General features: G+C 43.1%; 1 protein-coding gene across 3 annotated transcripts in view; it reads right to left on the bottom strand.

The window, feature by feature from the left end:
- Positions 1-21,335, bottom strand: part of mid2 (midline 2) — a 274,644-nt gene that overhangs the window by 55,698 nt on the left and 197,611 nt on the right. For all 3 annotated transcript variants that reach the window (XM_078547035.1, XM_078547034.1, XM_078547036.1), the window contains exon 3: positions 11,256-11,351. In XM_078547035.1, coding sequence (XP_078403161.1) covers positions 11,256-11,351 — 96 coding nt within the window. The remainder of the gene's footprint in view (positions 1-11,255; positions 11,352-21,335) is intronic.

The raw sequence follows: 21,335 nt of genomic DNA, 5'->3' as shown, positions 1-21,335 counted from the left end.
GGAAGCTGCACTCTTCTTTGCTTTTGGAGCCATGTTTTCATCATCCTGGGCTGCAAGCATTGAGAAGTGTGTGCACGGCTGCAGTTTAAATATGACACCCTGCGTGAGGAAGCAGCATGTTTCCTGTGGCTGCATAATTAATGAGGCAGGAATGGGACGATACAGTGTGAAAACCTGCTATTGCTGCCGGCGAGTAAAATGACCTTTTTGCCACCCGCTACTGCATTTTGTGCAAATCTGGGATGATTCCACCCAATGATACTATCTATAAAGTGACACAATTATTTGTTTCCACAAAATTTACTTCATGATTTCTTGTGTTTTAGTGGAAGAAAAGCAAAATACCATCCATTTTCTTCTGAAGACTGTGCCCTTTTAAAAATACTGCCTGAGGATTGCTCATTCATAGTCTCAGTTACAGCTGTATGAACGCCTGCTGGGTTTGGGCAGAAAAGGAGGCTGACACAATTGGACAAGCCTCAAATGTACTGGACCTCAGATGTACTGCCTTTGAGAAGAGGAGGGGTGGATACCGTTCATGCACTTTCCGCTAAAGCAGCTGGGCAATTAGGAGTAATGCCATAGAAATATCGCTTACAAATAAGGAGTTATGAGCCATGTAGGTAGTCCAGTAGAAAACAACTTTAATGTTTCAAATGTCTAGCTAAATAATTCTAGATGTGTACACAATGAAACTGGAGAAGCAATTGTTGTCCTTGATCAAACCAATCATGGAACTAGTGAAGGCTTGGTGTTTGAGAAGTGGTCATGTTTTTAGAAGGGCATTAAAAAGACCACAGGCTGCTCTCAGTGATCATCAAAACAAATGTACTACTTATTTGTCTTCTAAAACTTCAACAGCTAGCTATAAACTTCAACAGTCCAATTTACCTTGTGAACTCTTTCCAGGTGTAATGGCTCTGTCAGGAATATTTGTGGCCATTACAGAAAAATAAAAGTAGCCTCATTTGTCCATTCTGGAAGCTCCAATGAGCTGCTCGCCCTTCTAATTGTTTTCAAGATTTGGTTTGTGCTTTGTCTGTCAAATGTGTTGTTTTTTTCATAGGGGCACTTTCCCCACAGAAGAAAATGTTTGGCATTATTTGTGTTCTGGGAATGAGAAGATTGGACTTAATTTTACTGATAATGTCATTACACACCTGGAACATAGATTAACTTCACTGCTGTTTTCTATCCGATCAAATTGAAGAGGGAATATGATAGATTTATGGCAGATAAATTGAGGAGGACGCAAAATGATTCAGATGTATGAGACAGAACAGAGTATGACATTTGAGCTTTGGGGCTGATCAGATGGATCATAATTGTCTATTTTGATCTGACTCATTACTATGTTTCTATAGCATTGTATAATGTGTTTTTTTTAAATTCTGAGGTCATATGTAGTATGGGTCAGATAAAGGGTAAAGCTTCTTGGACATGCTTAAACATTTTCTGAACTTATGTGGTATGGATTATTGCAAAGCAGCCTTTGCACTGCTCATCAAGTACTCTCAGTCAGCAGAGAGAGAAGACACTTTCATTTTGTGGTAATCTGAGGTGTAATACACCTTTAAGAGAGTGTGAGCAGATTGACCACTTGACTATGAGACCTGATAGCTGTGTAGCACGGGCTACCATGTAAATGTTAGTCTAGAGTAGGGTCTGGCTTGAGAAGCACACATCATGTTAATGCTCTGTTGTTTGTGTAAATAAATAGTATGTGCTTAATTTCATATTGGTCTCTACATTTGCAGTATATTGTAATCGGCTCACCTGCTGACAGATAAGTGTGCAACTGGTTCGTGAGCAAAGCGACCCCATAGTAGAACATAACAACTGGCAATGAGGCAAAACACAACCAGTCAACGGTACCAAGGAAAACTGCGAAAACTCAACTAAAGTGAATTAGCCGGGTTTTGCAGGCTGATTGTAAGTACAGCCCTCATCATAGACGTCGGTGTTATCTCCCTCCAGTATGCCACAATTTGGCTGCATTGAACTGTTTGATCAGACCACTGATGACTGGTCACATTATATTGAACGCCTCGCCCTTTTCTTTTGGCCAACGACATATCGGGGAGGAGAAGAGGCAGGCGATCCTCTTATTGACATGTGGCAGTAAAAAATACGGCCTAATCTGTAGTCTAACAGCACCCAATGCCACAGATTCCAAATGCTTTGATGAGTTTGTGAATCTTGTGAAAAGCCAATTTTAGCCAAAACTCTCAGTACCAACACAATGTTTTAAATTCAATTCAAGGTGTTGCGCCCCTGGAGAGACAGTCAGTTGCTATGTAGCAGCCTTAAAACGACTGACATGTTAAGAGACCGGTTAGTGTGTGGGATTAACAAAGATGCTATTCAAAAAAGATTGTTGTCAGAAACAAATTTAGACCTCAGCAAGGCGCTGGAGTTGGCACTCGCAATAGAGAGCGCAGTCAGGGATTCAGAAGCAATCAAGGGAGCACAAAATGGCGGCGTCCTTCACGTTGGGAGGGAGACACCAGCTGGAAATGGCGCGGCAGCGCAGGGCTCTGTGGAAAGGGGGAAACAGCCGCCATTAACAGACCAGCAAAAAGCAATGGTTTAACGGATATAAACCACATTCATAATAGCAGAATTGGAACCAGAAAGCTTGCAAAGAATGACAATTTAAAAGAACTGAGTGTTTCTACTCCCATCACAATGGGCACATGCGGTATTGTAAAGAAAGATTGAGGCAAAATTTTAAACAAAAAGGCAGAAATCGTGAAATTTATATAATGGAGGAACCAGAAGAAACAGAGTCAGATATTTACTTGCCACAGCAACTTAAAAATGGGTAAAACAGAGCCAATCTACATGACAGTAGAAGTCAACAGAAAACCCATTTGAATGGAGGTGGATACAGGCGCATCCATGACAGTCACAGGGGAACATACATTTAAGCATCTGAATGGAGGAGGCCACTCACTAAAGCTGGAAAACTCAGATGCCAGATTAAAGACATATACTGGCGAAGACATACGTGTAAAAGGTATATGCAAGGTTCCAGTACAACATAGAAGCCAGTCTGCTAACCTACCCCTGATAGTGGTAGCAGGGAAGGGTCCAACTCTACTTGGTTGGAACTGGCTTAAAAGAATTAAAGTTGGAGTGAACTGAGACTTTTCAACCCAGGATGAAAGATCTGCAAGAATTATTACAGAAATATGCCCCTGTATTCAGGGAAGAGCTCGGGAAGATTCAGGGACTGTAAGCTAAAATCCACATGGATCCTGGAGCAACCCCCAGATATTTGAAGGTGAGGCCAGTCCCCTATGCATCACGAGGAGAAAGTTGATGTTGAATTAGACAGGCTGGAAAGGTTGGGAGTCTTACAACCTGTACAATTTTCTGAATGGGCAGCGCCCATGGTTCCAGCACTAAAGCCTGACCAGAGTGTGTGAATATGCAGGGACTACAAGTTGATCATTAACAAAGTGGCCAGACTTGAGAGGCATCCTATACCAAAAATTGATGAATTGTACTCCAAACTGGAAGGGGGAACTGCATATATGAAACTTGACATGAGCCACGCTTACCAGCAAGTTGAGCTAGAAAAGGCCTCTCGGGATTTTGTGACTATCAACACACATGGGGATTATACCAGAATACCAGGTTACCCTTCAAAGTCTCATTGGTTTGTGCCATTTTCCAACGGACTATGGAAAATTTACTCTAAGGTCTACCCTGTGTAAGGGTTTATCTCAATGATGTCCTAGTAAAAGGACTAACTGATCAAGAACACCTGGCTCACTTGGAAGAGATATTGAAGCATTTCTCACAAGCCAGAGTACGTTTGAAAAGGGAAAAATGTATGTTCCAAGTAAAAGAAGTGATTTACCTGGATCATAGGGGCGGCTGTCAGGGCCTTCATTCAGTAGAAGACAAGGTGAGAGCTATTTGTGAGGTGCCAGCACCAAAAACCGCCACAGAACTCAAGTCCTTCTTGAGAATGGTTAACTACTATGGTCATTTCCTCTCAAATTTGTCAAAAGTACTGGCTCCATTATACAGGTTACTCAAGAAAAACCACAGGTGGACTTGGCAAGCCCCACAACAACAGGCTTTGATGGCAGTAAAGCAGTTACTATGTTCATCGGCCTTGTTGATACATTTCAACCCAAAGAAAGAATTGATTTTAATTTGCGATGCATCTCCTTCCGGAGTAGGGGCAGTACTCTCCCACGGATACCGGATGGTTCTGAACAGCCCATTGGCTACATCTCAAGAACACTCAGTGTCGCAGAATGAAGATACTCACAAATAGAGAAAGAAGGCTTATCCATTGTATTTGCCATCAAGAAATTCCACCAATACATCCATCATCGCCATTTTACCATCATATCCAATAAAATGCCACTACTGGTCTTGTTTGGGGAAGATAAGGCATTATCCCCAATTGCCTCAGATGGATTCAAAGGTGGGCACTGATTCTAGCTGCTTATGAATATACTTTTATCCACCGGCCGGGAAGCAAGATTGCCAATGCCGATGCACTGAGCTAATTACCCCTGAACGACAAAAATGTGAACGTCCCCATTCGTCAAGAACTTGTCTTGTTACTAAACTTTCCGGATTCGTCACCAGTGAATACCAAACAGATCAGAGAATAGACAGACCACGATCCAGTTTTGTCTCATGTCAGGGAACAAGTCTTGCAGGGATGGTCTAACGAGCCAAAGTCAGACAAAACGAAGCCCTGTTTTAACAGGAGATACGAGCTCACCTGCCAGGATGGCATCTTACTGTGTGGAGCGAGAGTCATTGTGCCTCCCAGAGGAAGACAACCATTATTGATAGAATTGCATAGCATTCACCCCAGCATTTCTAGAATGAAAATGTTAACGCGCAGCTACTTATGGTGGCCAGGGATGAACACTGAGAACATAAACATGGTCAAGAACTGCATGCAATGGCAGCAGGTGCAGAAATTGCCTCCTTCTGCTCCACTGCACCCTTGGAAATGGCCAGGAAGGCCATGTGTCTGCCTCCATGTTGACTACGTGGGGCCTTTTTTGGGCACAATGTTCCTCTTACTTATTGACTCATTCCAAATGGATGGATGCATCCGAGGTGAGGTCACCCACATCAGCCACCACCATAGACAGATTGCATCAGAGTTTTGCAATATACGGTTTACCAGAGATAATAGTGTCTGATAATGGAACAGCATTCACCAGCGGGGAATTCCAAAGATTTACAAATCTCAATAGCATAACGCATGTCAAGACCTCGCCATACCACCCTCTGTCCAATGGGTTGGCTGAGAAGGCAGTCCAGGCCTTTAAGGCCGGAATAAAAAAACTAAATGGGGACTCCATAGCGACAAAGTTATCATGTTTCCTGCTCAGCTATAGGACTACGCCACATATGACCACCAGTGTTGCCCCTACAGAGTTATTAATGAAGAGACGTCTCAGGACACGGTTAAGCCTCATAAGGCCAAATTTAGTGGGGAGGGTAGAGAGAAGCCAGGAGGCCCAGAAAAATGAACACAATTACCACAGTCGTGAAAGAAACTTCACTGTAGGAGAAGCTGTTTTCACAAAGAACTTTGGAGATGGGCCCAAATGGCTATCAGGCAAAGTCAGTGCAGTGACAGGACCCCTGTCCTACTATATATTGGTTGATAATCAGGAGACATGTAGATCACCTCAGGAAAAGGGAAACAGATCCATAAGTAAAGGTGCGCCAAATTTTTCCGTTTGGGTCTACACCGCAGGTAGAAGGAATTCCTCTTGCTTTGGACGTACTTGTAGGACCCGTTGAGCCTGAGAGCGTCGAAGAGACAAACTTACAGGTTCCTACTGGGGAGCCTTGTGGACAGATAACTCCAGAGAGGGAGGCCTCAGATAAACCATCCGAAGTCGTAGAACTACATTGGTCAACATATTTGAAAAAGCCTCCTGAGAGGCTAAATTTGTAAATAGTTAATATATTGTAAAATGTACCTTCAAGTAAAGGGGGAGGGATGTGGTAATCTGAGGTGTAATACACCTTTAAGAGAGTGTGAGCAGATTGACCACATAACTATAAGACCCAATAGCTGTGTAGCACGGGCTATCACATTACTGTTAGTCTAGAGTAGGGTCTGGTTGGAGGAGCATACATCATGTTAGTGCTCTGTTATTTGTGTAAATAAATAGTATGTGCTTCATTTCATATTGGTCTCTGCATCTGCCGTATATTGTAATAGACTCACCAGCCGACAGGTGAATGTGCAACCGGTTCACAAGCAAAGCGACCCCATGGTAGAACATAATACATCACAACCTGATCGAATCCAATCTAAGATTCCAGGCATGCATTTACCAATAAAGCCACCATTTCCTGGACAATTATTCATAAGTAAAGAGATTAAGGAGTACACTTCAAGCAGTTGTATATAGCTCGATGATTTTACATGGAATTGTGCCTAAGGTGCTGCTTATACAACACCCGTCATCAGCTCCACATGCATCCAACTGTCTGTGTTCCACAGCCAGGTTATTGTCAGCATTTGCACGAGCATTGATTTTCGGCCTTGCTGAGACTGCACTAGAGCTTATGATTGAGTTCGTGCCTGCTCTATATGCCTTTGGAGACACCAAGGGCAGAATTTTTCGCTCATTGGGTGGGCGCGTGCCCGACCTGAACGAACGTAAAATGACACGTGATATTTCAGTCAGTGGGTGTGCATTGGAGTTGGCAGTGTGCCCCCCGACAATTAAAAGGCTTATTAAGGCCATTAAGAATGTAATTGATTTAAATTTTTCGCTGCTCATCTAACCGTCATTGGTTGATGGGAAGGTGGAAAGGCCAAGCGGCTGTTGCATTTTTTTGCGAAACCTCATCCATGGGTGGGATGAGATTTCAGTTTGTCATTAGAAAAAAAAATTTTTCATACTAATTGCTAACATGTCCCTGCTCATGTGACAGAGTCACATGAGGGGACATGTTTTTTAACATCTTAAAATGCTTTATTTTTAATTTTTCATAACTTCATTTCCCTGAGGCAGCTCTGTGCCTCAGGGAGCTTTACCTGCGCACATGCACAAAGTTCCCCGCTCATCCTCCTCCACCCCCCCTCCCTACAAAGGTAGTGCTGAGCGCTGCAGCATGTGTTTCACGCTGGGCAGGCCTTAATTGGCCCTCCAGCGTGAAATCGTGGTCCGGCCCCGATCGCGGGCAGCGGTTGGCTTCCCGACCTCTCCTACCCAACCCCGCCTGACGAGAGCAAAATTCTGCCCCAAGTTACCAAAAGGGATTACTTTGTTTCTGATCAAACTGCTTTGTATTCAGCTCAGCAAGGCAGCAGATCCTCCCTGCAATTAGACGACTGATGGAAAGAGTTTTGTAAAGAAGGAGGAGGGTGTCTCACAGGGTGCTGTGTCCAGTGTTTATGCAATCTAAAATAAAAATGAATAACGCCCATGACATTTGAAATTTTTGAAGCCTGGTCAGGTTTATTGATGAGTGATCCAAGAATAAGTACTCTAAGTCTTCTGGAAGGGTGACTAAGTCACGCAATGAATTTCACCTTTGAAAAGCAATGCACATGATATTGGAACTGATAGTGTAAAAGTGAGAATTTGGAATTGATGCCTATAAATAGCAAGTGCATTGACCTTCACTTTAGATTAAGTCATCTTAAGTGAGAATCCTGCTGTAAGTGATAGTGTATCAAACACTGATGTAGCAGGAAGGGGGAAGGAGTTACAGTTAATTTATTGAGTCTTTATTGATAAATCATACACTAGTTGAATCAATGAAAAGGGAAAGAAAAGACTTCTGTATGGTACTTCATCCCATCACAAGTTTCTAAAGCAAGTTGTATTCAGTAAATTACTTTGAAGAGCAGTGAGCTGTTATATAAGCAAATGTAACAGCCATTTCGCAGACAGCAAGATCCCACAGGCAGCAATAAAATGATCAACAGTCAATCTATTTTTGGATGTGGGAGAAATATTGGCCAATGCATCAAGAGAAATCCCTGGTCATCTCCAAAGAGTGCCATGGAACCTTTAGCATTTGCTTGAACTACAGGATCGGCAGATAGGGTGTTGGTTTAATATTTCATCCAAAGAACAGCCCCCTCATTCAGCAACTGTCAGTATTTTCCTGTAGTCTAGAAGGCCAGGACTTCCCGCTCGGCGAACGGGTGGCGGAGCTTGCTCGCCGACGTAAAATGATGCGGGATGACGTTGGGCGGACCTCCCAAATCAGCTGTGCGCCCGCCGACCTGTCAATGGCTAGTTGAGGCCATTGACAAAGTAGTTAAAGTAATTAATGGACCTGCCCATCCAACCTTAAAGTTGGCAGACAGCCGGGAGCCCTGGCGGGCTTCAGAAAAAGCGTCAAACCTCATCCACGGGCAGGATGAGGTTTCATGTAGGTTTTAAAAATTTAATAAAATTGTCAATGAAAGTGATGGACATGTCCCAACTCATGTGACAGTGTCACATGAGGGGACATGTCAGGGAAATTTATTTCTTCTGTTTTTAAAATTTTTTCAGGCAGGAGTCGATCTCCCTGAGGCAGCACTTAGCCTCAGGGAGATAAGTGCGCTCTTTCGCACTCTCGGCTCAGGGAATCCCCCCCGCCCGCACAGGGAGCGCATAGCGCTTCCTTGCGGACGTCACGGTGGACGGGCCTTAATTGGCCCGCCCACCGTAAAATGGCGGCGCGCTTTTGATCGGGGGCGCTGATTGGAGGTGTGCCTCCACGCGCCCGCTCCTAAACTTCCCCCACAATGGGGGGAAAATTCTGCCCTATGAGCTAAAGATCTGGAGTGGGTTTAGAAACCACAAACTTTGACTCTGAAGTCATACTGCTCTCAATTGAGCCAAGCTGACAAACTCCAAAATATACCTAAGCAGAGGAGAGTTGGTGTGGTATTCTCCGTGTGGTATGTTTACTGCACTGCTAGTGCAAAGTAATAGGCTAACAACTTATTTGGATGGTACACTCTGGATTTAGGTATGATTTAGGCAGATGAGGGCAGGTGAGGAAATGGCCAGAAATCCTAAGACCCACACCTGAACACAGCATGTCCCTTTCTCACGGGGGTGGGAGTGGAGTCAGGCCAGGGTTCATGCATACGAGGTTCGCGGAGGCAGCTGGCCATTTAAATCACCTGCTGCCTCCCCTGAAGTGGGATTTTGGTAGGCCAGGAGTGAAAAACGGGAGTGTGCAGATTAGGCCAATTAAGAGGATGTCTGAACTTGTGGATTCGTTTGGACAGCCAGGGTACTCCTTTGCAGAGGTAAGGTATCCTTTTGTATCTGGTCCTGTGACACATTTAGGAGAGGTAAGGCACCCTCTGAAGATGTTAAAAGTAAACATGATTGTGCGTAAATGGTGCATAGGCTCATTGGAACTGTCAGGCTGTCAAAGAATTGTCAAGCTGACAAAGAACTGTCATATCAAGGACTGTCAAAGAACTGTCAATGAACCGTCAAACGATACCAGGTGGGTTGGCAGAGAAGAGGTAAAGGTAAAAGAGGGTGGTACATGGGTTGACACTAAGTTTGCATAGAGACTATAAAGAAACATGGGGATGTGGGGAGCATAGGGGGTATAAGGGGCCATGGGGGTGGGTGAGGGGCATGAGGTGGCATAAGTTGGCATGGGTGGGGCATGGGCAGTGTATGGGGGTGGTGAAGGCTGGAAGGCTGTTATTTTCTTTTTAAAATATTTCATTCAACACAGTGCCAAAGCACAGAGGCAGGCCTTATGCCAGTCTGCCTCAGCACCCGGCAGCCTCCGCACTCAATACGGGAAGGCAGGCCCAACTTCTAATCCAGTCCAATGCTGCCCCCGTTCCACCCCCGAAACAAAAGTCCAACATATGGGTGGCCATTTTTAAAGGACGGGTTCACAGAGCCGGGAATTCTCCCACCTCTGTGTCCTCGACCTGGGAGTGAAAATCTAGGCCAGGATGTTTCCCATGTTTTTTCTGTGAGGTAGATAAAAACAAGGCATTTTATATCAAACAGTATATTTTGAACAGCTTATTATTTATACTTATTATAGTACTTCTAAGTGCATTGTATAGACCAAACCCTTCAAAATTGCTTTCCTGAAGAATTCGTGCTTCTCTGCAAGTTGATAATAAGTTACTTAATTATTTTAAAACAACAGTTTTTCAAACAACATTCCACATAGGGCAGAATTTTTAGCTGAACTGGTGGGAATACACCCGACCCGCTCGAGCATAAAATAATGCTCGAGTGCGCAATGACATTGGGACGCTCGCCTGACGTCATCGCACACTCACACGATATTGCACATGGCAGGCATATGCGGGCGTTGGCAGCGCACCCGCTGACCATTATCAGGCCTATTAAGGCCAATTAAATTAATAATTAAATGGAAATTTTTGTTTGGCCTTTGGATTTTTTTATGAAACCTCATCCGTGGGGGCGGGGGGATGAGGTTTCAAACAAGAATTAAAAACACAATAAAAATGTTCAAATCTCATTTATAACATTTCCCTGCTCATGTGACAGAGCCACATGAGGGGACATGTTTTTAACATTTTTAAATTCTTTATGTGCGTTTTTAAAAATCTTCAGCTCCTGAGGCAGCTCGGTGCCTTCAGGGAGCTTTCAGTGCGCGCACCCGCTTGTATGTGCAAACCTCCGTGCTTGCCCTCCTCCCGCCCCCACCCAGGCAGCACTCATCGTTGCAGCGCATGAGTCACGCTGGCTGGCCATTAATTGGTTAGCCAGCATGAAATCTATGTCAGGGCCCGATCGTGAGCGGCTGTCGACTTTGCAACCGCTCCTGGGCCCGCCTGCCGCACCTGCCGAGATAAAAGTCCTGCCCACAGAGTATCAACTTCCAATCATCAGTTAAACTGAGAAGCAGTCTCTGAATTTGGCAATCATAGTCCCCTCTATAAATTCACTCAACAAAACACCATTTGCTACAAAAGTATGGGTGGTTCATTCAATCTCCTAGAAACCTCATCAACTTGTTAGCAATAAACCTCTTTTCTTGACAATCTGGGATCTCCAGTTAAGTCTTCATTGCCTACCAGAAGTGAAGACAAATAACACCCTCTAAGCTAATGAGGAAACAAACTATAAATCAATAATCTTTTAAAGACCAGATGATTACAGTTTTTCAATCTACAATACTGCTGTTGAGCGTACTGCAGTAAAATTCCACAACTCACTTGTTTGCACTAGTTTGTGCCTCAGTGAGGTTCGTTAAGTAGCTTGCTAGCATAAGAAGGAACTTACCTCCACCTGTTGGCAGATTTGAATGAGTCTGCCCATCTGTGACTCCAGCTCAGTGTTCCTCTTCACCAGATTTGTAAGGTTAGCCTCCAATGCTTGCTGTGGTGAGACAAGAAATAGTCATGTGAGTTTTCAGCTGCTATGTCCTTCCATATTAGCTTTTTTATGCTTATCAAGTTGAAGGGTGTAGGCACACAATTTCTGGCATGTTGAGTCACCATTAAAAAAAATGGATCAAATAAAACCTGCAAAATGAATCTACTTTTCTCCCAAGTAATGTAGATTAGCTCAAACTCAGGCGAATGTTCCTCTATCTGCACCAGTCTGACATTTCCACATCCACTGATCAACTGTTAATTAGGGTCATGGTATGCAGTGGATTCATGCTCACCAGCAACTGGGTCAAAATGGCCTAAACCCATTTGACATAGGACCATCATAACAGCAGAGAGGGGGAAATCTCAATCCCGTCAATCTGGGCTAGATTCAACAAATGTTCTGGAGTTGAAAGGAGATTGCCTGACCCGTGATCACCCAGTCTATGCATCACTTACATTTAACTTAAACTTCAAATCCAAAGAAGGTAGATGTAGCATGTTAAATCCTAATGCATTATGCCGTTAATTTTTTTTTTAGCCATGTAGAGGAACATTTAGAAAATATTTCTTATGCGGCATTAATGACCATCATCTCACGTTTATTCAAATAGTTTATGGAGAATAATTAATGGTGGAGGAAGATTACAGGAATATGTGCCATCTCATGTTAGTGTAGTCACCACACAAATGAATGGCACATTTCTATTTCCTCTAGTATGAATTACATTTTACCTTCTAGCTGTCTGGGGGAATTGGACAACTATACTGCACACAGTAATTTGCTTTTATATCATTGTATTTACATAGGTTTTGAGACTATAATAAACAATAGAATTTGACATCACACATGTAAAATATCAACCATATGCAGAAAACAGAATGGTGGCAGAACAGAGTGCAACACAAACAAGGGTGCAAAAGTTGGGAATTTGATGCAAGTGGGAATTTGGTGCAGAAGGGATGGAGGTGTAACTTTTGCTTTCAATACTTGTAGTAGTTCGTGTTACACGCAAACATTTAATCTACCTATAACTTAAGCAAGATCAAATAATTTGTTAAAAGATTAAAATGTATAAGCTAAGTGTAAATAGAAACATAGAAACTAGGAGCAGGAGTAGGCCTTTCGGCCCTTTGAGCCTGCTCTGCCATTCAATATGATCATGGCTGATCCTCTATCTCAATGCCATATTCCCACAGGAGCAGGAGAGAAGGCCCAGGACAGAGCATGGACCTAAGTGGCATACGAGCATTCGAATTAGGAGCAGGAGTAGGCCACTCGGCCTCTTGAGCCTGCTTCGCCATTCAATAAGATCATGGCTTATCGGATTGTAACCTCAACACCACATTCCCACCAACCCCTGTTATCCTTTCACCCCCTTGCTTATCAAGAATTTATCTACCTATGCCTTAAAAATGTTTCAAGACTCTGCTTCCATCGCCTTTTGAGGGAAAGAGTTCCAAAGACTCACGACCCTCAGAGAAAAAAACTTCTCCTCATCCCAGTCTTAAATGGGCGACCTCTCATTTTTAAACAGTGACCCCTGGTTCTAAATTCTCCCACAAGGGGAAACATTCTTTCCACATCCACCCTGTCAAGACCTTACAGGACAGCAAGTTAGTAATTGTCTTTTATTCTCTAAACTAAGAACTTTAGCAAGTAGTCTAATAAATCGAGGTATGGCATTCTAGTTTTGTCAAATGCTCATCCTGTCCCATTTGGGAACTCCAGGACTCCCTGGACAGCCATGTGTTCTGTCACCATTCCCTCATCAGCTAGAGCAGCTGAAGCAGTAGCTGGCATCACTGGTGCATCTGTAAGGCTGAGGGCTATATGGATAGCACATTCCAGGAGAAGGTCACCTTACAACCTAAGGGTGAGCAGGAGAGGGGAAATGGGTGACCACCGGACAGTCTAGGTGGTCCAGGCAGGTTTTGCAGGAGCCCCTTGTGTGCATCTTGCTCTCTAACTGGGATTAGTTCTGCATTCTGGTGAGGACAATGATTTCTCTGTGGAATACAGTCAGAGCCAAGGCCACAACACTGGACAACTCAGCTATACAGGAGGGCTGGAGGCAGTGCAGTTCAGGAAAGCAATAATGGTAGAGTATTCAATAGTTAAAGGGACAAATAGGTGTTTCTGAAGCTGCAAACTTGAATCCGGGATGGTATGTTGCCTCTTGAGGGTCAAGGATGTCATTGAGTAGCTAAGAACATTCTGAAGGGGAGGATGAAAAGCCAGAGGTTATGGTCCGTGTTGGTACCAATGACATAGTAGAAAGAGGTATGAGGACCTGCATGCAGATTTTAGGAAGTTAGGAAAGAAATGAAATAGCAGGACCTCAATGGTAGTAATCTCCATAGTAATCCTGGTGCCACACACAGCAAGTGCAGAAATAAAATGCTGTAGATGGATGTATGGCTGAAGAGATAGTGCTGGAAGATATCAATGGACGGGTGAGGTGGGCAGAAAAGTCGCCACTGGAATTCAATCCAGAGGAGTATGAAGTATTGCAGTTGGAAAGGGCAAACAAAGCCAGGAGATACAGAATAAATAATAGGAAACTGAGAAGTAGAGAGGAACAGAGGAACCTTGGAGTGCATATGCACAGATCCATGATGGTGGCAGGGCTGATAAATAAGGTGATTAAGAATGCTTACAGGATACTTTCTTTTATTAGCAGAGGAAAAAGAATAGAGGAGCAATGAGGTTTTCCTAGAGCTATGCAGATCACTAGTTTGGACACAACTACAGGACAGCATACAGTTTTCTCGCCGCATTACAGGAAGGAGGTGATCGCATTAGAAAGGATACAGAGCAAGTTTATGAGGATGTTGCTAGGAACAGAGAATTTTAGCTATGAGGATTGGTTTGTGTTGTTTCTTTGGAACAGAAGAGGCTGAGGATAGATTTAGTTGAGATGTATAAAATTATGAGGGGCCTAGATAGCGTGGATGGGAAGGCTCTATTTCCTTAGCAGAGAATTCAGTAAAAAAAAACATAGATTTAAAATAATTGGCAGAAGGATTAGAGGGGAGTTGAGGAGAATCTTTTTCACCCTGAGGTTGGTGGGGGCTTGGAACTCACTGTCTGAAAGGGCGGTAGAGAGGCAAACCCTCATCACATTTAAAAAGTAATTGGATATGCTGTTGAAGTGTCATAACCTATAGGGCTACACACCAAGAGCTAGAAAATGATATTAGGCTGGATAACTCTTTTTCAGAGTCACAATGGGCCGAATGGCCTCCTTTTGTGTGGCAAATATTCTATGGGCTGGAGAATACACAGGTGGGTTCCCTTCACGCTTGGCTGGCTCACTCCGCTTTAATTTTTTGGGCAATAGCCCTTTAATTAGTAGGAGGGGGGATTTCCATCTGCCACCAGGAGGAAGTCCCACCTCATAGAGCTGCCAGCCAATCAGAGGCCAGCAGCTCTGTGCCATAACAGGATCAATGGCCACTGCCAGTATTGCAGGAGACCTGGGAGGAAGAGAAACCCAAACCCAGGTAAATCTGGGATCTTGCCAGGGCCATGTTGGCAGGGGGAAGGGGAGGGAGGACAAGGCAGGACAGTTGTGGGGGAGGAAAGTATGGATGTGGGGAAGCAAAACTATGGGGTGAGCCCACAATTGGCACAGAGGGCCCAGGAAGGAGGCACTCCTTCTCCTTTCACTGATCAGCAGCCCATAGGGTCAAACTTGCCAGGCTACATGTTAGGCACAGGCCTCTCCCAGAGCCCATTATTCAGTTGGAAACTCTTTCGAGTTATCAACAGTCACAGATTGCAACTCTTTTGAGTACAATCACAGTTCTTGGTTTCCAGGAGTGGGACATGAACCCACAACCCTCTGATTCAAAGGCAAGGGTACTATGAACTGAGCTACAGCTGACACCTCCCCAGAGCCCATTATTCTTTCGAGTTATCAACAGTCACAGATTGCAACTCTTTTGAGTACAATCACAGTTCTTGGTTTCCAGGAGTGGGACATGAACCCACAACCCTCTGATTCAAAGGCGAGGGTGCTATGAACTGAGCCACAGCTGACACCTCCCCAGAGCCCATTATATTAGAGTGGCAGGTGAGACCCTTAATTGGGAATTAATTGCCCACTTAAGAGCTTCAACTGGGCCAAGGAAGGGAGGCCCACCTGGTGCCTTCCCCGTTGCCTGTAAATTGTGATGGGGGTGAAGGTGGGCAGGCCAGTGCTGAGCACACTGCCGATGGCACAGTACCCTATTTTACAGTCCACCCACCTGTTTTCCTGCTCACAGGTGGCCCATAAAATTAAGCCCTATGTTTCTGTGTTTGCTGACACATTTTGAGCAACTACTGAGAGCTCAATATGTAGTGAACTGCATTCTTATACTACACTGTTAATGGGCTAAACTCCTCTTATTAGTTCCAACATTACAACACTCTCATTATTGAATTGAAGCATCAGTCTAGATTATGAGCTGGTTTCCTGGTATAGGATCTATACAATTTCTTCATGCACTGAGGATTGTGTACAAACTGACTTTCAGCTTTTAACTATCTTCAATAGTGAGGTGGATTTCCTCACACCAGTAAAAGCACAGATGGAGATAGAGATGCAGTTTATTTTGTGTTTAAATTCTGAGTTTAATTCAGATTCACACATTATGCACATAAGTTTGACACAAATAATGACATAGTTCCTACAAATTGATCACGTTACCTCACACATTTTGAATATGTCAGAAACAGTGAAGGGACAGTCATTTTGAGTCATTGGATAACAAAACAGCTGGCATTGGAGATCACCTGGAATGCTGACCTTGCAATATACAGTGTCATGCAGTCCTTACTTCAGCAAAAAATATGATTGGATTGAATGTGATTTAGTAAAAATCAATAAGCACTAGTTTGAGATGCAAACCATATCTGGTTTGATTTCACCTTTCAAACTCAGTAACATTCAGCATTGGTCCTAATATATAGTAAATATTGTTCTACTTATTTCTTTAAATCTGTTTAGCCATTGTCATACAGGCTAGTCTTGTCATTGGATTAGTACCAGCATGCTAAAGAGAAAATTGCATTTGTAATACCATGCTTTAATGCTGTGCCAAATATGACACTTATATAATACTCTTCATTAGTCTGAATAGTTCCACCACCAATGACAGACCTGTCAGCACCTCTACAGACATATATATAACTCAAAAGCATTTCCTCCAGGTACAGCCGAAGTTCAAGATGATATTGTAGAGTAGATTCTCCAAGACCTCACACTCATTGAGTACCTCACACGCCTTAAGTGGGGAACTGGAAAATCTAACCATGAAAATTTCATACCTTGTTCATTACTGAAACTCTAGTGACAAGCCTGTGGAGATACACTAACTACAGCACAATGCTTCATAGTGTGTTGTATCTGAATTACTGACCCCAGTGTGAGTCTGTCGGAGGCCAGTGGAAAACATCAGAGAGACCGATGCGCTGGGTCCCCATTGATTTCAGGTTCTTCTAGTCAGCCAGGAAAGGAGCAGGAATTATAACAAAGCTGTTAGTATCAGGTGTGGCCCTTGGGGCATCCTCTACCCTGGGAGTTCCTGCATCCCCAGCTCAAATGGGAACTGGCTTAACATTGGAAGCTAATGCATCGTGACAAGTGAAGCTTGCTGTCTTCCAGAAGAATAAGGGTTTCTGTTTACAAAAATTGGACTTTGCAAGTGGCCTAAAAGAGATCTGAGAAACTCTTGCTCCACAACCCACCCCTCCACCTCCTCCCCAAAATGACAAGCAGATGCTTGATTTACCAGCTATATAGGAAGCTGGAGATATACCTGTAGTACTATAGCAGTTGATCCCATAAACTTTAGCATCATAGCCCATAGAATTTTGGGTCAATATATTTATTGACTGAGATTATGCCATCCATTTTCATGGCTGTACCTCAACCCATACAGTTTTGAAAGAGCTAGATTTGGGTTGGTGCTTCAGGTGCCAAACCATTTTCTTTTGTAGAACCAGCAAGTCAGTTCATTTTGCCAATTTGAAAGTCTTGCATGCCACTGCTGTTTGTTGACACTGTCTAATGCTGGGATGTCCCAATTTACATGTGTTAGATGTGATTCAAGGCAGTAACCTACGAAAGATTGTATCCTGTGTTATATTCATTGCCCTGTGTTAATTATACAAATTAGAACCTCCCAATACCTCAGCTCATTATCAGGTGAATTCAGCATTTCTTCATTGAGTCATGCTTGAAGTGACTGGTCAGAGAAAGCCCTGATTCTTTAATACTGGCTCCTTTGAGTCTGGCTCAACATTAAGAGTGTGGAATGATTTCTGAGCCATGCTGTGAAAAATCTCTGAAAAAAAACTATTTAGAATAAGTAATATTCATAAATCCCCAAGCAACACAGTGAATATTCAACATGACAGAGGCTTTTGCTGAGATTCAGCTTACAGCAGACAAAATTTCTCATATATATTGGTTGGAATAAGGTGATGAAATCTCATTTGTAACCTGAAGCTATAAGGATATGTATTTTAACATGAGCCTGAGATTAGCATTTGAATTAAAGTGACTGAAAAAATATTTATATCTTTAATTTTAGTTAACAGGATACTTCATATTTTTCAGAATCTTCTGACCATGCTGCACAGAAAGGATTTAGAAAATTACTTTAAACTTGTGTTTTAAAACCTAGAATGTTCTTGCAAGTTAAAAAAGGTAAAGATGTGTGACAGGATAGTTTTGATGTTGCATTCCCGATGACCAAAAGTAATTGATCCAATAGACTGCTTCAGGAATCGAAAATCACCACAATTGTTATAGGAAGTCCTATTACAATGAATGGGAAAAAAAACTCACATAAGGTATATAATTCTTGGTTGCAAAATAAGTTATCACCTGCTGCATAAATATGGCATCTTCATTCTCCAGATCAGTCAGCCTATTGGCTTGAATAATGTTGCCCACTTAAAAGTCAGTCAGTGGTCATTTGTAGCTAGCCTTTTGCTACGGGGTGACCTAGTGCCTGTTATTAATTGGGTTGAGACTAACATAACTCACAAAGGACTTTCAGAACCAAAGAAAGGAGACTTGTATCTTCAAATCGGATTTCAATGGAATGAAGGTCGCATGAGTTCAATGACGGCACACAAAATGCTCCACCTGGTTATTGTCCTTGTGGTAAAGATTACCCCTATATGATCCTAAAATGGAGCCTCATAGATCCCTCAAGCCATGTAAGTGTTGAAGAGAAGACCAATGAAGCTGATACTGAGTGCTGAAGGTTTCCTTACAAACCAGAATTTCCTTTGGGGCTTCTCCAGCTCAAACATCATAACTTTGGTAGAAAGCCTATTTACATCATAGGTTGGACAGCAGAAGCCCTGAAGAAAGGCTGAAGAAATAGGGAATCTTTGGCCTTGAGAAAATGCAACTAAGAAGGAGTCTTATGGAAGTAGATCTCTTGTCTTATTAAAAAATCCCGATGTCTATGTATGCTTTCTGTGCTCAAAACCTTACAGCCCATTGTCACATTCTTGTCATGTGTGTGTTAAAATGTTACCATTACAAGTGTATTTGTCCATATTTATAATGGAAAATATTATTGCAGTGCCTGACTTCTATATTAATTGAATGTTCCAATTGAAAGAATGTAAATACTTTAAGAAATATCATTTAAATCGCACTTTTGACAACTTCAGCAGGTCCCAAAGTACTTCACAGCCAACAAAGTACTTCTGGATTGCAGTTACTGTGGGAATGTAGAAAAACATGCAATTTGCAAAAAGCAAGGTCCCACAAAGAGCAGTGTGATAAATGAGCAGATAATCTATTATAGTGAAAGTGATTGAGAGATAAATGTTGCCCATGAAAGATAATAAATTATCTTGCCCTTTTTGGAATATTGCCATGGGAACTTATAGGTCCTGAAAGAGGAGGCAATGGTCTGAATTTTTCCACAGACATGGGACCCCAATGTTGCGATGAAAACCTGGTACTGTGCCCAGGCTTACCGGCAGTGGGACCGGCTCAGCAATTTTACTGCTGGAAGCCTCCTAATTAGCTGCCTGCTGTCCAATTAAGAATGGTGGATGGGCTCAGGGTGACTAACGCTTATGAACTAAAATAAGAGCCACTTCGACTGAGGGATTTATGGTGGGGTGCTGGTGAACATAAGAGTGGGAGTGGGGACCCTGCTGGTAACCATATGGGCAGGGGCTTGGTCCCCCAAAACCTGCCTTAGAAATAACAGACAATGGTGGCCCTTAGAGGATGCAGGCCAAACAATCCCTTAAAATATGGGACAGCTGGCCACCCTGGGTGGGCTCCAGATGTTGCTGGCCGAATCACAGGGCTGACAGCTCTGATGCCTCAGTAGCACCACTTGGTTGCTACTAGGAATACAGGAGACCTCAGGAGGTCGGCCAGGTCAGCTCAAAAAAAATTAAAGGTTCAGAGGGCAGAGGGTTGAGGGAAAACCCTCTGTGGAGATGCTGGGGCTGTGTGGGTGCCTTCTTATCTTGAGGTCTCCTTCTTTAGGCTATCATGCCTCTGGCTACAAAGGACCCCTTTCTTCGTTGCTGCAGGTAGGCCACCTCCATTGAGCTGCTGGCCTCCCCATGTGGAGGAAGTTGCCCCGCCACACTGGCAAAATGCTGGCAGCCCCTAAAATGATCCTTAATTGAGCCTTGGCTGCCTGCCTCCTTGGAGCAGGTAGCCAATCTGCATCTGGTGTCGCGACTGGGAAAATCCCAGGTGGTGCGACCACATTGGGCAGCCATCCCGATGTGGCTCCCTGATATTTTACCTGAACCTCCTGCCTTCATTCCCGCCACCTGGGGGTTGGTAAAATTCAGGCCAATGCCTTGGTTTAATGTCTCGTCTGAAGATGCAACTCTGACAGTAGTGGATCTCACTGAAATTGGTAAACACTGCATTCTAACCTCTCAAACTAGTGTAAAGCTCCCCATTTGCGTGCATACACAAGGCATGTATAAGTCAGCAATTTAAAACAAAAAATAAATGTATAAAACACCTTTATTCATGGACTCAGATCCTTGAGGCCTAGTCATGGATAAATCAAAGCATCTGAGAGATTCTATTCCAAATGGGCAGGCATTGTAGCAATTTCTGCCAGCCAATCATGAACATGTATGAGCTCTGAGACTTGAGAAGCCAAAACGGTAAGGGAGACAGTGTAATGTAAATTCTAATTAGCCATTCCATTTTAACTTCCCAGTGTTACTGTCATTCCCCAATGATATAATTCAAACATGAGGCATTTAGAATGGTGCATTATGCTCAACAGTTTATACCTCCAACAGACCCGTGCACCTAATGCCTTGAACTATCACTATCTTGAAGTTGGTCTTTTCTCTGCCAAACGTATCAAATAATAGCCATGATACAAACAACCCCCTGGAGCAGCATGAAAGCTGCTACCAATTAGGAGAGAGATAGAGTCAGATTCTAAGATCAAAGGAAAATTATATTATAGAATCCTGAAAGTATTCAAATTTACTTTTCTGTGGAGTTGCTTACGTAGATGGTGTGTTTTTTTGGGGGGGCGGGGGTGAAATGGAGGAAGATTTACCAACACAGATTGCAAGAAAACAGAATATGAGGATAACAATATTTTTGACATTTTCTTGTACAATCAGACACTTCTGCTCTTGCTAAAGCAACTTGCAACATTAACAATAGATGTATGTTTGTCATGTTGTTGAGTTAGTCCTCCATAAAATAGGTGGGAAAGTGAGTTGCAATGAAAAAATAAGAAATTTACAAATGGATATGGACAGGTTAGGTGAATGGGCCAAAATCTGGCAGATGGAGTTTAACATGGATAAGTGTGAGGTTATCCATTTTGGTCAGAAGAATAAAAAGGCGCCTTATTATTTAAATGGAGAGAAACTTCAGAATGCTTCAGTGCAGAGGGATCTGGGTGTCCTCATGCATGAATCACTGAAAGCTAGTATGCAGGCACAACAGGTAATAAGGAAGGC

This window comes from Cetorhinus maximus, chromosome 8 (genome assembly GCF_964194155.1).
Source record: "Cetorhinus maximus chromosome 8, sCetMax3.hap1.1, whole genome shotgun sequence".
Classification (NCBI taxonomy): Eukaryota; Metazoa; Chordata; class Chondrichthyes; order Lamniformes; family Cetorhinidae; genus Cetorhinus; species Cetorhinus maximus.
Note: the sequence above shows the minus strand (reverse complement) of the source record. Positions and strands in the feature narration are given on the sequence as shown.